General features: G+C 36.5%; 1 protein-coding gene across 3 annotated transcripts in view; it reads left to right on the top strand.

Moving 5' to 3' along the window:
• Positions 1-3,070: 3,070 nt before the first annotated feature.
• Positions 3,071-19,593, top strand: part of LOC106740619 (protein TANC1) — a 29,088-nt gene continuing 12,565 nt past the window's right edge. For all 3 annotated transcript variants that reach the window (XM_014611847.1, XM_014611835.1, XM_014611843.1), the window contains exons 1-2: positions 3,071-3,628; positions 19,088-19,458. In XM_014611847.1, coding sequence (XP_014467333.1) covers positions 3,565-3,628; positions 19,088-19,458 — 435 coding nt within the window. In that variant the 5' untranslated portion in view covers positions 3,071-3,564. The remainder of the gene's footprint in view (positions 3,629-19,087; positions 19,459-19,593) is intronic.

Below are 19,593 nucleotides of genomic sequence, written 5' to 3'. Positions count from 1 at the left end.
TTAGAGAACGTTTGATACATTGTGCTTCTAACCAGAACCCATGTAGACTTCCCAGTTAAAATCTAACATTATTTTGAAAAATCGGATTGGGATCCCAATTACATTCCAAGAAATTTTGTATACGAGTGAAGAACGAAATCATTTTATCTGCGATATACGAAGGTAGATCGGAAAGTTTTTAGAATGAACTAAAAGATGGTGTTGCAAGCACGTACCACTGACGTGTATTAAAAGAAGTAATTTTCGAACGATTACCGTAAAATTTTCAGATTGGTACTGCATATATAGTATAGCTATGGCAATTAACAAAATAAACAACTTCTGTTTCTTCTTAATTATGGAAAAATTGAATATTGTGCAATATTAAAACATTTCTTTTTGAAAAATTTAAACGCTAAATAAATAAAAGCCGAGTTAGATGGAATTCATGATGAGTGCTCCTTCATATGTAACAATTGTAAATTGAATTACTAAATTTAAACACTACCGTACAAGCGTGGAAGATGCATCACGTAGAAACAGCTACCGATAAAGAAACCACTAGAAAAGTCTACAGAATCGTAATGAACGATCAAAGTTGAGAGAAATATCAGAGGCTGCATGCATCTTATATGATTGTGCACATTGCATTTTACATCAACATTTAGACATGAAGAAGCTCATTGCCTGATGGATGTCGCGTTTGCTAAGAATCTATTAAAAGCAAGTTCGAATGACCATTTCTCAGCAATGTTTAGACATGTCAGTGTAATATCAAAGATTTTTTGCATCGTTTTATAACTGTCGATGAAACATGGATCTATCACTACATACTGAAGACTAAAGAATAGTCAAAAGAGTGAACAGCACGCGATGAATCAGTTCCGAAGAAGGCAACGAGGATTTCATCAGCCGGAAAAGTGATGGCTTGCAACTTCTGTCTTGGGATTTCCGTGGAATAATTTTCATTGATTATTTAAAACATGAAAAAAGAATAACTGGCCAGTATTATGCATCGTTATTGAATCGTTTAAACAACGAAATCAGAGCTGAAAGGCCTCACTTAACAAAGAAAAGTCATATTCCACCAGAACAATGTACAAGTACACACAAATCGGCAATTGCGATGGAAAAACTGCATGAATTACAATTCGAATTGATTGAACACGCACCGTATTCGCCCCAGATTTGCCTCCTTGTGACTTTTTTCCATTTCTGAATCTGAAGAAATGGCTGGTTGGAAAGAAATTTTCATCAAATATTGAAGTTCTCCGAACTGTAGATGGATATTTCGAAGGTTTAGACAAATCTTTTACTTTATTAAAAATATGAAAGATTTTGAAAAGCGTGAGATTAAATGTACAACTTCAAAGGAAACTATGTTGAACAATAAATATGATTTTGTTCAAAAGAATGATGTTTTCTTTCTCGTTCTACTTTCCAATCTATCTACGTACAGTAAGAAATCTTCCTCCGTCCCCTCTCTATTCCTCTTCATTCCTTTCGCTCACGAGAAATAAAATTACCATTTCAACACCAGCGTTCGGACTAGACTCATATTTCTCCGAGCATTTAACGCTGCGGTAAAATGTCTCGGCACGGATATTTTACCGACCGAAGATCAACTATCGTGATCTGATAGAGACTTCCACAAAGCGAGAAAAGCCAGACTGCTTCGAAAACAATCCTTCAGACAATACATTTTTTTATTTTGTCTTTATGCAGGATACAATTTTTCCTGCGACTTATACACATAAGATATAATCGTAAGTTCTTACATCACAAAAACACGAATACAAAAGGAAAAAATAATGTGATACAGACTGTACATATCTATACTATATAATACATCGAATTCGTCAGTTGTGTCTGTATCATCCGCTTTCTTTCATCATGATCGCTTTTTTCCATTCCGTATTGCCGATACATATAGCTTGGAACCTGTTGTGTCGCGTAAGCAAGGTGGGAACCAATCGCGGTTTTACGAAACGGCGTGTAATAATACGACCGGTAGGCAGATAGAGGTAGGAGGGTGAATAGGCCATTCGATGTGTCTGTATCGATAGTTACCTTAACCCTCGACTATTATGACTCGCGAATATCAACATCATATCGGTATCATATAGTTAGAACGGGGAATAATTACAAATGCGTGAAAAAATTGCCATTGACATTTGATCACCTCGCGATAAGATGATACACGGCTATTGATCTGAAGTAATAAGAAAACACGTAGGATCATGCTCGGCAGTTAAACTAAGTCTAGAACATGGCAAACGCGCGCGCACTGGGCTTTCTCTCATTATGTCTTTCTCACTTCGTACGCGGTCCCGCGGTGGACCTTCGATGACCTGCCGCGATGTGAGAAAAACGCACGCCAGCTCACACATATCGAAAATCGTGTATTAAGCTGTGAGATGTGAAAGTAGAAAGTAACGTTTCACGCGTACAACAAAGTCACCAAAGTCGAACCTGGAGAGCGGATACACCTGTTACACAACAGATCACTTGCGGAGGGAGTAACCTTTCTATTTGCCGCGCGCATCTGTATCGGCCCTTAATGCAAAGAATACATGATGATCGTAAAAACTCGTACCTCGTCTTAAGCTTTTTTCCTATTCCGTATTCGAAGATTAGTCTACAGAAAAATAGTGACTCTCATGAACGATTTATATAACATTTTCCGACCTTGTTGGGTCAACTAATGTGGCCGAAATAAGTCTCATAAGCGGTTTCCTACCCATACGAAGAGAACACAAAGCGGGAACAGAAACAGGTAGATTCTCAAGTTGCTACAACTTGTGGCTGCGCGTGCGCTATTCTAGCTAGACGAAGAGGACGAAGTGGATGTAGTGAGAGAAAGAGAGAGAGAGAGGTCTCGAGTGGATTCAGAAGAAGAGAGAAGGCGAGACAGATCTCCCCGAGGATAGACAGAGACTGAGACCGCTCATCGTGAACGACCGTGAGGATCGGCGAAGTTGTCGAGCAGCCACCAACTGCCGTGTCGACCAAGCCAGTCAACCAGTCGGTCGACCTGCCGACCAATCAGCCAACCCAGGCGTCACGCGAGTGGCCACCGCGCCGCGTCGCGCCGCGACGCGTTGCGCTGCGTTGCACTGCGTTGCGTTACGCTTGGCCCGGCGGTCGTCGAAGCAGCCAGTTTGCCACGAACCTTCGTCGTGCGCTTTTGTCGTGTGGATATTTTTTACATGTCGACGTTCACTGACAATTCGAAGTAATGATCGTGATAATACGTGACAATACGCCAAAAATCTCGATGGGTTCTCGCGGCTTCGTCGTTAGCCGTCGTATATGTATCCCGTAAATGCGAGTCGCGGGTGTCAGATGCGTGCTGCGATTCGTCTCCGAGTCGTTCTATCTATTCTGAATCGCGCCGTTCGCTCGCTCGCGTGTGGCAATATTATGTGATTCGACTCGTGTGTGTTACGCTGTGAGATGAGCGAGGATTTACCGGCAGATTGAAACGCATGCAGGCGCATAAAAGAGAGCAAGAGAACAGACATCTACGGAGTGGAGACAACAGAGTGTGAAAGAGAAAGAGAGAAAGTATAAGAAAAACGCGACATGGCGCCCCCCGACAGGCAGAGATCGCCTCGCCCTGGTTCTGGTCTCAGTCTTTCCGTGCTTGGTGAGATTATTGTATTCTTCCATTTTCTCTGCTTCATAACTTTAATGATTACTTTTGCGATTTTGGTCTTTCAATTTGGCCGTAATATACAAGCACATATACATATGTATGACCATACATATACACACACATAGCAATGCTGTTTACGCGGGGATGAAATTCGAATGTTTTCAGACTATCTATTCTAGTGATGCCGAGAAAATAGTACTAAGAATCTTTAATTAATTTAATGTTCAAAAAACGACCGAGAGATTATATATTGATTATATTACATCTTTATATTCTACTTTTATATTACGTGCACAAGGTAATCATTGATTGAAATTAGTAAGACGGTTGAAATTTAAAAAGGATTTATAATACGTGTTGTAATTTTAAGAAAATTATTTTTAAAAGTACGAAAAGTAACGTTATAGAAAAACGCAATATACATTTTGATCAATTAATTAATAAATAAGATATATTGGCTTTATATAGTATTACTATACCTTAGCACATAGACATCTAAAAGATGACTAATAGATGGCAGATTTTCGATGTGGACATCGTTTTGGTAGAATGTATAGTCAATCAAAAGATGACTCACTAAATATTGTCTCACACACACACACACACATACACACAGATAAAAGTTAAGAAACAAAATAATCGTTTAGTAATTACTATATAATTTTTATCTTTTAAGATATATAGGTTAGATACAAAAAAAGTATAAAGAGATAACATTTCATATTTCAACATATTGCAAGTTTTTTTTCCAATATATTAACATAAAGACAACAGATAACATTGAGTCAAACAAAAGTTTTGAGAGTTAAAAAAAGTTAAAAAGCATGAAGATTTCAGTTTTGCTGGCACCAGGATATTAAGGACACTTTACTCTTAATCGCGGCCCTTCTACAATCTATGTGGCTGATAATCTGAAAGAATAAAAAATAAAGTCAAGCTGTTTTTTTTTAAGCGAAATTAGAAGATTTTTGAAGTAATGAGCAATTACCTAATATTTGATCCAGTCGCCTCCGTTATCGATTATTGCTTGGCACCGTTTTTGCATATTTTCGACCAGATTTTCGGCGTATTCTGCAGGTAAAAGACGCCATATTGTTATTATTTTGGTGCACAGCTGCTTAAGAGTGAAGACACACTTTCCTTTAAGTTTCATCTTAAGGTATGACCATACATTTTTGATGAGATTTCCATCTGTAGAGGATGCCGGCCAATTCATCATAGTTATGCCATTTTCGAGTTTTCATGCAGTACATGCCGATTACGATGTTTCGGATTGTTATCTTCTTGCAGTACCCATTTCGATCTGTCCTCACCAAAAAATCTTTTAGCAGACCTTAATAAATATTTTTGGTAAATTGGCCGCATTTTGTCTGCATTTAAATTGTCTATAAACAGATATAAGTAGCCAAAACCGCGTTTATTGAAGCATCCTCAAACATGAACTTTCATTGGATGTTTTACAGTGCGTTGCAGGATTCTTTTTTGCTTCGTTGACCAAACTTTCGATAAGGGACACCATACCCAAAAGTATGATTCATCTGTAAAGATGATGACATTGGCCCAATCTCGATTAACATTTTCATGCCTCACTCTATTCTTTTGAAAATGTTTTTCTGACAGCAGCGGTTTTTTCATGGTGGACCGAAATGTTACATCATTTTCATGCAGTCGGTTTCTGATGGCAGATATTAAGCAAGATATGTAAACTTTTTCGGCGAAGTTTTACTTGGGCTTGATGCAAGGTAAAGCTGGGATTCGTCTGAAAGAGACGCGCAAGATCGCTTTGTCCTCCTTCGGAGTTGTCGCACGAGATAGTCTCCTTTTTGGCAGGTCGTCAACATTTCCAGTGGTTTTGACCCTATTTACCCACTTCCTTACGAAAGTCTCTGACTTTTTAATTACTCTAGCAACTGCCGCGATGATTAATTTTGGTCCTTAAGGAAAAACAAACACCGCTGGTTAACAAGAAACCACCCCGTAACGCTCAAATATTTTTTATTCATTTTTAAAAAAAGTTTACTTTTAACGCTTTTTGATATACACTGCGCAAAAGAAATTAGTTTAAAGATTCAAACAGTATAAATTAGATGGCGCTATTGTGATTTTCTACAAAAATATCACCCACACTTTCTTGTTGAACAGACTGTATGTCTTTAATCATGATTTCTAGATTTCGTATCGAGGTAGAATTCTATATCTGTGCCAGCTTAACACAAAATGAGCCCAAACTTCAGTTTTGATAGCACTGAAATTTAAAAGGTAGTTTACTCTTGATCGCGGTCCTTTGTGCTCGCAGTCTATGTCCATAATCACGATTTCTAGATTTCGTATCGAAGTACAATTGTATATCTGAGTTATGCTAGTGATCAAGAGTAAAGTGCCTAATGTCCTTGTGCCAACGAAATTGAAGTTTATGCTGACTTGTGCTAAGCTAACACAACTCAGATATGCAATTCTACCTCGATACAAAGTCTATAAATCGTGATTATGGATATAGACTGCGAGCGAAGGGCAACGATTAAAAGTAAAGTACCCTTAATATCCTTGTACTAGTGAAAGCATGTGCTTTCTGCAGTTTCTGCTTCTGCAGAAACTGAAGCTTGTGCTGACTTGTGCTATGCTTGTATAAATCAGATATGCAATTTAATATTGTTTGGTTAACAAATACGAATGTAAACGTTAATTTTGTTCTGTTTTGCCCAAAATCGTCATTTTTGTTTTATTTCTTTCATTATTATTTTTTCAAGATATTTAGCACAATGTTAGTACTTGGCACAACTTAATACAATGAAAAAAATTACAAAAATCGAAATGTAGGGGGTTGACAAAAAACGTTTTTTTTTTCATTTTTCTCGCGCATTTTTCATATTACAAGTTTATCATTCGAGCATAATGTAGCACAAACCTAACACAAATTACAACTGTCAAAATAAATAAATTCGAAAAGTGGAGGGCTAACTTCTTACAGCCATTTTATTAAGATTATTACCATCTATATCAATTTCAATAAAATATTTTAACATATCTAACATATAACATTAACATATCGAATATATCTAATTATATATAATCGGATCTGAATATATTTAAAATTCGTAATACGAAGGTGGTTTGAAAAATAAAAATAATTTAATTCTGGTACTCGTAGAGAACATAAGCACAACTTTATATGTGGTCATAGTCATGTGGTCAGTTTCTTTTTTTATACAAAGTATCCTATTTTAACTTAGCACTAAAATATCTCGAGAAAAATGTTTCAAATAAAAGTTGTAGAGTTTGAAGAGGGTCATCAGATGAGTTACTTAGATTTTGAGTACGGAACCCACTTTGGGCTCAATAAGGTTTAGGTTTTTTTTTTTTAATGGAAACGCCTGTTTCATTGTAGATTTATATTCCATGAAAGAAAAAAAAGAAAATTTTGTTCCTGATAATTTTTCGCTAAATTTCCTCCAACAGGCTCAAAATAGCGCCCAAAGTTTTTATTTTGAAAGGCATTCCGGCTAATGAAGGCAATATCAGGGAACGTTCTCAATGAAGGCAAGAGCAGTAGGTGATCAACCCGATATGTCCTTGGGGGGAAACATTGCCCAGTAAGCAAGAAACATTAAATCAATCTTTTGAAACATTGACTTTATGTGGATTTTATAAACATTTTGACATAATATTTTATAAATGTTTTTAAACTGTTACTTGATAACATTATGTTCTTAAATTTTAAAATCATAATATAGAAACATTATTTTTAATGTTTCCATCAAATATTATTAACAATGACGTTATGCAATATTAAGAACTATATTTGAAAACGTTACATATTATAAAATATCATTATAATAATGTTGTGTTAATGATTTCTTGCTTACTGGGTGGGGGATTTCTAAAAAATAATTTTATTTTTTCACTATCAATAACACTTATTGGAAATGTGCGAATGTTCTATTCACATATCATTACAGGATATGTTAAAATATTGTAGATGATATTTATAAAATCTTTGTATTTCTTTTGATTGTCTATCAAAATTTAATCCTGTTATCTTCCTTTGGTTACTCCTGTATATCTGTTATCCTCCCTTGCTTTTTGTGAAAGAAAGAGGATAGTTCATTCAATTGCCAAGTTTTTTTTGCTGACATAGCACCAATTTTTTAATAATCACTTGATCAATAGTTTAGTATTGTCGAATCAGGTTGAACTCTTCTACTTGGAAAATAGCGATTCATACACCAAATAATATAGTGGATATTCTCTGAATGTCACAAGAATTACAGATGTACTTCACGTCTTTATGCTGAGCGATATCCTAATCATTTGGCATTTGAATGTTCAGGAAATAATAAATATCGGGAGAAGATCTCGTAGAAATCTACTACATCTCTAGGGACAAAGAAAAAGGCTTTAAAACCTTAACGATCCTAGACTTTTGGAGTATTAAACATGGTTTATTTGAATCTATATGTCAGCACTCGTCAAATGGAACGACAATTAGGAATTTCTCGATCTACGATTAATCAAATGTTACAATCTGTTCAATACCGTCCTTACTACATTAATCTTTTGCAGGAGTTAAGCGAAAATGATCATATATTAAGAGTTCGATTTAGATAGATAGGCACTCGACACATTGGAATAGATCCCAAATTTTTCTTGGAATCTTTGTTTTAGCAACGAAGTAACATTTCTAAGCACTGGGTGTCTCAATAGACACAATTGTCATTATCATTCACCAATAAATCCTAATTCAGTTCCAATAAGTGATGCATCAATACTTGGAACCTCCATTTAGATTGGAATATTTAATGTTCAGATCATCGAATCACATTTTTTCGAACGTACTATTAACGGTCCAATTTATTTAGACTTTCTTCAGAACCATTTACTAGAATACCTCGAGGATATTCCGTTAGATGTTGCCGAAGATCTTGGTTTCAGCAAAATGGTGTTCCTGCACCATTTCGCTCGAGATACTAAGAGATTCTTAAATGCGGAATTCCTAAATCCCTGTTGGTTAGGCCGACAAGGACCAGTTTTGTGGCCTCCGAAATCATCGGACCTTAATTTTCTCGGTTTCTATTTATAGGGGTACATGAAAAGTGCTGTATACGAAAATGAACCAACCACAGGATTAGATATAATGAATAGAATCAACCTAACCTGTCAAGCGATAACTCTACAATTAGATCAGTTATACAAAATTTTAGGTGCAAACTCAATTTGTGTTCAGAGAATAACTGTGGACACTTTGAACATTTGATGCAGAATAACAATGGCAACGATTAGGTGAAATAGTCTATAATCTATTATGTATCGTTATCGACTACATCGTTCCATGATCTTGTCTTCATTGGCCGGATCGTCCCCTGGTTTTACTTTCATTAGTTGAAATATGTTTAAAAATAAGAACTTTGCTATTTTGCGCCTGTTGGAGGAAGTTTAGTGAAAAGTTATCAGGAATTAAATTTCCTTATTTTTTTCCATATAATGTAAATCTGTAATGAAATATGGACATTTCCATCGAAAAAATCGATCTGGGCCTTATTGAGCGTGAAATGGGCCTCTGACTTAAAATGTAAGTAACTAATTTGATGGCTCAAACCTTACAACTTTTATTTGAAACATTTTTTACGAAAATACATTGTTTTCGAGATATTTTGGTGTTTAAGTTAAAATAGGACATCCTGTATATCCCTTTCTTATATAGCTTTAATAATCCACGTGAAGTTTCAAATTATTCCGCCATTAATTCTTTGTTTAACAGTTGTTTCAATACAAGCGTTTCAAGCGATAGTGCAAAATGGATAAAATTGGAACTCGAATGATTCAATTCTTTTTTGGAAGAGAAAACAGCGAAGGAAATCCATGAAAGAATTTTTTCTATATTGAGTGACTCATATCTTTTCTATGAAACCGTTCGATTTTGGATATTGCGTGAACGAATTCAAGCGTGACAGAACAAGCGTTGAATTTGCATCACGTTTTGGAGGTCCGAAAACAACTATCACGCTAGAAATTATCAATAAAATCCATGATATGGTTTTATCCGACAGGCGAGTGAGTACGCGAAATAGCAGAGAGTGAACATTTCAACTGAGCGAATTCATTTCATTTTGCATAATGAATTGAATATGAAAAAATTTCCCGCAAGATAGATGTCGCGTTTGCTCACTGCAGGACAAAAACAAGTTTATGTGCGAACATCAATCGACTGTTTGAGAAGGAGGTGTTTAAGAAGAATCCAAAATTTCATGCGGCCTTTTATGACTACGGATAAAATTTAAATTCACCATTATATACCTGAATCAAAAACGTAAATCCAAATATTGAAGAGATTTGAGATTCGACTTCGAAAAAGAAGACTGTACTATCGGCTGGAAAAGTGATAGCGTCAGTTTGTAGAATGCGAAAGGAATTATTCTGATCGACTATCTTGAAAAAGAAAAAAACCGATATTGGCCAATATTACGGAGTACGTTTGAAGAAGTTAAAGGCAGTGATCGCGGAAAAATGTTCCGGAATAGCTAAGAAAAAGGTACAGGGTGCGTCATCTAAATCCGGACAAAATAAACAATATATTTAACAAAAGTTTATTGGTCAAACGTACAAAATTACATAAAAACCTTTTTTCGTGTCATTTTGTGAAACCGTTATAGATAAAAATTACTCAATGTAACCACCGTCTACCACAATCATTGCCTCAATCCTAGGCCTAAAGCGGTTGCACACTCTCTGCAACGCCGACTTGTCTATATTGAAGAATGCTGCTTCAATAGCGGCCTGGAGAGATGTCACATTAGGATGTCTCGACTTGTTAGTGACCTTTTCAATCATGCTCCACACGTAATAGTCCAACGAATTTAAATCCGGACTATTCGGAGACCAAAACTCTTTGCTCCAAAACATGTCGACGTTGTCCGACAGCCAGTTTTGGACCAAATGATTCGCGTGAGCTGGTACGCCGTCCTGTTGGAAAATGTACGGCCTCCCGGAGGCCACAGTGGTCATCCGTGGCTTGACTACTGGTGTCAGAACGTGTACATATATTTCCTTTGTGACGGTTTCTCCCTTATTTAAAAAATATGACGGCCTCCCTTAATTAAAAAGTGACGTCACCCTCGCTGGAGACAACGCTTAGGATGTGAACACTGGCTGAAAACTCTGTCCTAGCTATAACGGGGACATCATAGGCGAGCCAAAGGCTGTTCCTGCGGTTTACTTTTGCGAGAAAGAAAGTTCTTTTGAACATCTGGTGGGATTATTAAAGACGTGGTATATTATAAGCTTCTTCAACCGAATGAGACCATCAACGCAGCGAAGTATAACCTTCAGCTGGACGAATTGAAGATTGCCATCGCATGGAAGCGCCCTTAACAGACCAAGGCGTGAAATTGTCTTTCACCATGATCATGCCAGATGCAATATCCATCTATAAGAAGCTACTGGACTTCGAATGGAATGTTCTTCCTTATTATTCCGTATTCTTCCGACCTTACCTCATCTTACTACTATTTATTTTTCTCTTTGAAAAATTTTCTTTGAGACAAAAAAATTTGGAAGTCCTCAAAATTCACCTCGATCAATTTTTCGTCGGTAAGAAATCTTTGTTTTGGAGTATCATGCAGATAGCTGAGAGATGGGCCAAAGTCATTGAACAAAACTGAACATATTTGCTTCAATAAAGTTATTCTTTGAGTAAAATATTACGCCCTAAATTTACATAGAAGATTTGAAATAAATTTTCTGAACAACCTAATATTAGTATTCTCTAGCGAAAAATGACTCATTAAATCGACGTCAACATCAATGTTAATTTGATTTAATTTCGATTGTTTCGAAATCGATTTAATGTCATTTGACGTTGATTCGATGTACATTTCTCGCGAGATCAAAGTAGTGTTGAAATTACGTTATTATTGATGACACGATATCGTGAGATAGTTTATGTAAAGGAAAGAGATATGGCAGGATATTTGGATATTATGAGATTTCAATAAGATATCATGAGATATCCTATTAGAATTTCCCGGACATTAGGATATCTGAGGAATCGCATTTGGGGATCTGGGATAATTTGGATTCCTTAATTTTCCTCCAGGATAAAGTGTGCTGTGTGAGTAAAATTTGGTTCTTTTATATAATGTAATAGACTATTTCAGTAATTACAATAGTTCTCTAGTATAAAGTCTACATATTTAATATTTTTAGATAAAACATAGTAACTTTGATCATAATATCAGTGTAGTCCAACTTTACTAAAAGTTTGTTATATTTATTACTACAATATTTTTTCCGTGTAGATGGAAAAAATAATTCAAATGCAATTTTGCATTCTGGATTAAACGCGAGACATTCAGATACGCGCAAAAATACGCGATACGATAAATCGATTTTTTTTTTCTTTTACTATATAATCCAACGCGAGATGACGTACAACAGAGCGACAGTCACGGATTCCTGTTATCTAAACGCGCTATGTTATCAGCGATAGTGGAATAGCAGGTTAACCGCGTTATCTGCTAGAAACGAGTAGATATGCCGTAGCATCTTAACTTCAGAAAAGAACGGAGAATGATATTCAATGTCGATAATGATTGTAGAGTTTTCAAGACCTAAATGTGTGATAAATATTAAAACTAAACACTCACGTGTTACCCGATTTATTCTCGCCGGTTGGCTGCGACACCCGTACGAAACGACGTGCCATGATCGGACACGGTGATCATTTCACAGCCTTCCATATATCGAAGGCGTCGATTTAAGTACAAACCGTAGGCGAACGCCTCGGTAAAGTAACTTTCTCTCACTCTTCTGAACACCGATTAATACGCGTGACTTGTCGAAACCGAAACTACTACCGAACAACTGCCGCTCTCCATATAGCGGTCTTCATCCTTCAACCATTTCCAATTATTGTATATATATTCGCGGAGGGTGTTCAGCATTTTTGTCTTCAAATAGTACCGTTGAATATTGAACGTTGATAAATTTAATGATAAAATAAATTTGTAATCCTGTGTGCTTATCAAAATGATAGAAATAGAGTAACATGGAAAGAAAAAACAAAGATTCAGAAATGTGCACTGAAATCGTCAGCAACCGCTACCTTCGTTGGTGAATGGAAGAGAGAGATAGAGAATGAGTGAGTTAGTGAGTGAGTGAATACGTGTACGTATATGCGCGCGCGCGCACGCGTGTGTGTGTGTGTGAAGGAGGGAGAGGGAGGGGGAAAGAGAGAGAGAGAGAGAGAGAGAGGGAGAGAGAGATTATGGCTTATATTTGTAGGACCCAATACTGATTCGGGTCAGGTCATCCGCAGAGGCCTAATTTACGAGAAGACAATCTTGGCTCGCATTGAGAGAGCACCATTACGGAGAACAGAAACGGAGACTGGGAAGTCGATTAGTCGACCCGTCAACAGGTGGCCGCTATGGCATGGATACTATTCTGCTTAGTTCCGACCTATCGCTTGCCGAATAGGTTTTAATAATTTCATAATTAATATAAACGTTATCTCTCACGTTCTCATTCTGGCGATTCGGTTTTTCAACAACCGTCGTTTGGCGATATCTTGGCAACGATTGGATATGTTTTATATTTCATTATTGTTGAATGATTTAAATGTATCCTCATGGATATATACTTTAAAAAAGAAAGTAAGAAAAGGGGCCAAGTGCACGCGCTTCGCCGTATTATTTTGTCTTTAGAAAAAGTCTTTACAAAAAATTACAACAAAAACTCAACTAAAAAACACATAACAAAAGATAAAACTATTTATATTTATATTACAAATGAAAGCATATAGAAAAAAAATTTGGCCAAAAATATTACCAAGAAATCTATTATTTAGAATATTGTAGTGAAAACGGTGTTAAATATTATATTAAATATTCGAAAGTATTATGTTAACTCATATAATAATTTGTATATTTCCTATTTTGTATAGAATATAAAATGTTATGTAATAATTTGTATTTTTCATATGTAATATCAAAATGTTATATTAATCATTATATATATATATATATTTTTTTTTTTTATTTATATTTTATGTGTACAAATGAATGTGTATAAATTCAAATGTTTTTAAACAGTTAAAAATTTAATTTTAAAATCAATTGATTTTCCCGCTCTTTTGCGGTTATACAGTGTTGACATATAGCTATTAAAAATGACATTTAGTATGGCGAAAGGCCCAACATAACCTTCAGAAGTGTTCAGTTCAATAGAGTCAAACATTGCAACAGATAATCACCGCTTTTAAACCGCTTAAACCAAAATGCGCACACATCGTGCGGTACAACACCTTTACCGAGAAAGGAACAAATCGATTCGCAAGTTCTTGTAGCATTTTTTCCTTCATGAAATTGAATAAATTGATATAAATATTACATATGAAAACGTCATGAAAATGGTAATAAGTTATATATCAACTTTACATTGAAATAATAATTAAAAGTTGGTAACTCACGAGGAAATTTTAACATTTTGACACAAGATTTTTTACTATACAGGGTCCGCCACCAAAATCTGGACAAAATGAAGAATTTGTTTAAACAAAATTTTATTTGTCAAAATGTATAGTTTACAAAAAACTTTTTGTACATCACTAGTGGCATCAATTTAGAATGAAATTATTCTATATAATCCCCTTTTGCTTCGATGACTGCTTCGATCCTCGGCCTGAAGCGCTGGCACGCTCTCTGCAATGCGTCCTTGTCCATATTGGCGAAAGCCGCCTCGATAGCGACTTGGAGAGATGTTATGTTGGGATTTCTCGATTTGTTGGTCACTCGTTCAATAACGTTCCATACGTAGTAGTCCAATGGATTCAAATTTGGACTATTCGGAGACTAGAATTCTTTGGAACAAAACATGTCCACATTATCCGACGGCCTCGGAGAGCATTCGTCGAACTTTTATCACATAGGACTTGAAGCGTAGGTCCTCTTCAGCAATTCGACGTATTGTAGTGTTACTCATACCCAATGTTTTTGCCAATTTTGTCAGAGACAGCCCTGGGTCCTCTGAGATGAGCTCTTGAGCCTTTTTGATAATTGCTGGAGTCCTTACCAACTTTTCTTTCGAATGGCTTTTCCTCTTCCGGTCAGTGGAACTTTTTTCGGACGTCTCCGAAGACAAATATTTAGTCGCAACATCATATACGGTCAACCTCGAGTACCCAAAGAACCGAATAATTTCAATCTGCCCAACGCCCAGCGCGAAGACTTTCGATTATCGCCGCTCTTCGATTATACTCTCTCATTCCCCGATCTTTGCTTCTTAACTTTTCTTTGGAAAGTCAGGATCGAAAATATCGAAGGATACATGGGAGATCGCAAAAATGTGTTTTCTGATTTCGATAGATACGTTTAATATAGCAAACTTAGTGAGAACGGATGTGAGAATAATAAATATCAGATTTATACGCAGCGCTTGCGGTAGGAGGAGTTTTTTGGCTATCTTCGTTCTCGTCTTGCGAACAGTTTTCGCTTCCCGATGGCAGTGATTCGGATATCAATGTTTGACATAAATAACATAATGTTATCGCGACGTTGATTAAGCGTAACTGTCATATTTGCGGAGTGATATATATAAAAAAAAACGATAGTACATACAAAAATGTTAAAATAAAACAATTTAAACGATAAACAAATTAATTAATCACAGCCAACCATTCTCGTTACGTTACGAAAATAATTGATTATGACTAACCAATTTGCTTATAGTTGAAGTTTGAATGCTTATGTTTTTGTGTATACCATCGATCTAACAATCCAGCAAAATGTAGCAAATGATTGCTTCGTGAAACGCTAGTCAATTCACGAAATTGCATATCGACAAATGATCTTATCCAACGGACGTCTATCAGCGTGTCAATAGGATTGACCGACACGAAACAGTGACAACAGGCCGCGAGTCAAGTAAAGCGTCCATATCCGAAGAAAACGACGATATGCGAGTTTACGATGGAAGCGAGAACTGTACGGCGTGCCACACCGGGTGCGTTGACCCAAGTTACGGTAACCCAGACTGCGGAGTTGCACCTGCCTCACGCCGAGTTACCAATGCGAGAGGTCGACTTTTTTCTTTTCTGCACTCTTCTGGTTTCTCTCTTCTCTGGCAATCGTGCATTGTCCGCTGATTCGAGCGTGGATTAACTCTCTCTCTCTCTCTCTCTCTCTCTCTCTCTCTCTCTCTCTCTTTCTCTCTCTCCTCCCCCCTCTCTCTCATCATGTTTTGATTGCTGTGGACACACCACGTGATAACGGACAAGTAGAGGGATTAAACAAAATCCTAATCCTTATAGTTGCAAAACTGTGATGATTACAAAAAATGGATGATTCCAATAAATAAGACCAAGTAATTTATTCGATAGAATATGCAATAAATAATACGATCCACAGATCAATTGGAGATACTCCTAGCCGATTATTATTTGGTTTAGATCAATTCTGATCTGTCAATGATATTTCACGTTTAATTTTAGACAATCAAACCGCGGGAACTAGAAATTTATTAGAGTTAAGAAAAGTCGCGTCAAATAAGATAACTGATAGGCAAACTGTAAATAAAAAAGCATACGATCGTGCATATAAAGAAGCGACTACACACGATGTGGAAGATTACATTATGATTACAAATGTCGACACTACCTCCGGAGTAAATAAAAAGCTCATCCCGAAATACAAGATGCCATATGTATTCTGCACACAAAATATTAGGCTTCGACCGTTATTTTGTACATGACGTTCCAAAATTTCTAGTCATATAATTACTATAGAACGTAATGTCTACAGATCGCATAAACCGTGAATACGCGATTAATCGCGTATTATATCTTATTTTAGTTATATATTGTTTTATTTTCTGGCGTACGTATATTTATTTTATTTGCGTGCTTTATTCTATATTATTATCAGATAACAATTTATTTCACGTTTATATCGATCGGGACGATAGAATCATCAGGATGGACAAATTGCAAGAGTTAGAGTCCCGCGTCTGTATGAAGTAGGCCGTCAAGATTTCGTCGTGCATGGCACGAATAGCCGAAGACTGGACGCTGGATTACGGCAAGTTAGATACATGACCCAAAGAATACCGCGGCTAGATAAGCAACACGCATTTCTAGATTATTTGTCTCGTACGTATAAATCTCGTACGTATAAATTTGGCGAAGAACACGAGAACAAAATATTGAACATGCTTGGCGAAATACGCGTGCTTCTATATGCGTATAGTACACACACACACACACACAACATTATGTTGGTTATTTAACAGAATTTTTATTTTAAGCGACATTTCAATTATTTAGAACGCATTGAAGAATTTTTTAAAATTATGGCGGACTTGTATCCACTTGAACAATTAATATGTATATTCCAATAGCAAACAAAAAACGTACCTAGTTGAAATTGACGATTGGTGAACAGAAATATTACAAAAGTTAACTTATTATTTAATATTAGATATTAAAAGTAATAAAAAACCAATTATATAGCGATTATATAGCGAAAACTGTGCAATTATTGTGAATATATCCAAACATAAAATTCCGCTAATTTAAAATGATATATCTTGTAAACTAAAGGCGATCCCCACATAATTCATAGGAATGAATTGACGCAGAATTTTACTCTTTATAACATATTTGAAAACCAAAAAATCCAAGAGGTGCAATCTTTTCTATATAATTACCAAATTCAGTTTTAATTTAGGCAATAGTCTTGCAAATAGTAATGTTTTATTTAGAAAATCATAATTTCTTTATGTTATTTTTACTTGCGATTATAGAACGATGACGTTGAAGAATAGTTGTAACAGAAAAAAAATGATTCTAGCGCGTGTTCGAAAACATATTTTTTGGACCACTTAAAAGAAGATATTTTGAAATGTCAAAAGATGTTTTATGGAGAAAAATAATTTTGTTGTGGAAATATAAAAAATAGTTTATTTTTTACTTGCGAAATGGTAACACGTATTATTTAAAAAAATAATAAATGATTTAGATTCATGGTTTGCAGGATACGCTTGCGTCAATTACACGCCATCTGATCTTAATAAAACCCTATTATTTATTATTTTCGAAAAGAGCGTAATTACAATGTTTACTTACGTGCACACACAAATTTTGAGCAAAAGGAAATCGATTCACTTATGGAAAATCATATACACGCACATTATAAACTGACCCTGCGTCAAGTTTGAATGCCTCCCAAATATTAATTAATCAGTTTATCAGATCATGTCTAATGGACAGAGCGACTCTTTTTTCAAGATTGTGGAGAACTCATGGATCACGAATTTTTCTTCGCTATAATTCTTTAATCTAATATAATTCTTCGCTCTTTAAGCACAACTCATCAGGTCTATTTGATCTATATAATTCGGTGAAAAGTTTAAAAAGCCAACTCTAAGCGATCTTCCTGATTTCGTCGATCGAATTCCTCAATTATTCAATCATCGCCATATAATACGATGTACGACATCGTCATATACACGAATAATAATAGAGAGGAAGAGATAGAAGGATAGGACGGAAAGAGAATGGAGAGAGAGCGGAGAGGGAGAGGAAGAGAAAAGGATAGATTCTAGACAATATAACGTCTAAAATCGGGACATAAGACGTCTTAAAGATGTTTTCAGACGTCTTATGTTCCGATTTTAAGCGTTCTGTTATCAGGAATCATCTTCTATCTATTCCTAAAGTCGCAGTTATAGTGAATACGACATTGCTGCACTTATATTGACTTGCATCATCGTGATCATTTCCAACTTGATCGGAAGTCATAGGATACGTCAAAAATCGACAGATTTAAATCCTCGGGCGTTCCTCGCTGAAAGTATCGTCGAGTTCATGTGGATTAACGCAATGTCAAAATTGTCAATTACGGCAAAACAAGCATAATAAGGCGAAAATGATATAGCGGGATGAAGGAAGAGCATGTATCGCGCATGGTGCATAAACGACACATGTATACCTGCATATACGAGAAGAATCGAGGAGAGACGCGTGAGGTCTCCTCTTGACCTCACTTTCTAGAACGCTTCGAGTACCTAGAACGCTTCGAGCCTTCGATTTGCTAGTTCCATTCAATTTATTCGCACATTATCAGTGAACGAGCTGCTTCGCTGTACTTTGACGAGCACGTGACGTTATGTCTTTCCGCTAACCGAGATATTGAAGTCTGAGCTAGTTATGAAAGACAGATGAATCTAACGGCCACCGGCTCTTCTAAAGTGGCACACTGACCCGACGCGATTCGGACTCGCGGAAATCGTCAATTAAATTCGTGCTTTACGTTGATTTTTACATTTACAAACACTTATATTTCGAAAACACTCGTGTAACTGAGAACGAACGAAGAAACGGGGGCTCTGTATGACTTTCGTTTTTTTCCACAAATTATCAACCGGAAGAAGAGTGAGTAATAACTGATCGTTTCTTTGCAGATCTGGCGCAAATACGAGCGTTAGTCGAGTCGACGGGGATGCTGGGCGGTTCCACTTGCCCATCATGCGAGATGCCATTCGACAAGGGCAAGAAGCGTCGTCTGATCGATTCCTGCGGACACGAGCGATGTTACTCCTGCCTTTTTCGCAGCGAAGCCTGTCCGCTCTGTCTGCGCGGTACCGATCTCAACGATGACGGGCTCGAGGAGCCGCTCGGAGATGAGTTTGCCGCTTCCTCGGCTCCGTTGTCCATCTTCGCGCCCACGGACGGTTGGCTCGACGAGTCATCAACAGTCAACTCTCTCTGCGGAAGCCCAAGGCCACGCACTAAAATCACCATCAGGGCTAATCTGCCTTCTCGAGTGACGCATGTAAGCGCATCTTACTGCAACGACCGAAAAAATCAATGATGAAAAAGAAAACAATATGATGAATCTTTGTTTCTTTTTGCTAAAGTTTTGCCAAGTCTCGTTTGTGTTGTATTGTTACGGCAAAATATGATGCTA

This window comes from Dinoponera quadriceps, unplaced genomic scaffold, assembly GCF_001313825.1.
Source record: "Dinoponera quadriceps isolate SergipeBrazil2010 unplaced genomic scaffold, ASM131382v1 scaffold96, whole genome shotgun sequence".
NCBI lineage: Eukaryota > Metazoa > Arthropoda > Insecta > Hymenoptera > Formicidae > Dinoponera > Dinoponera quadriceps.
Note: the sequence above shows the minus strand (reverse complement) of the source record. Positions and strands in the feature narration are given on the sequence as shown.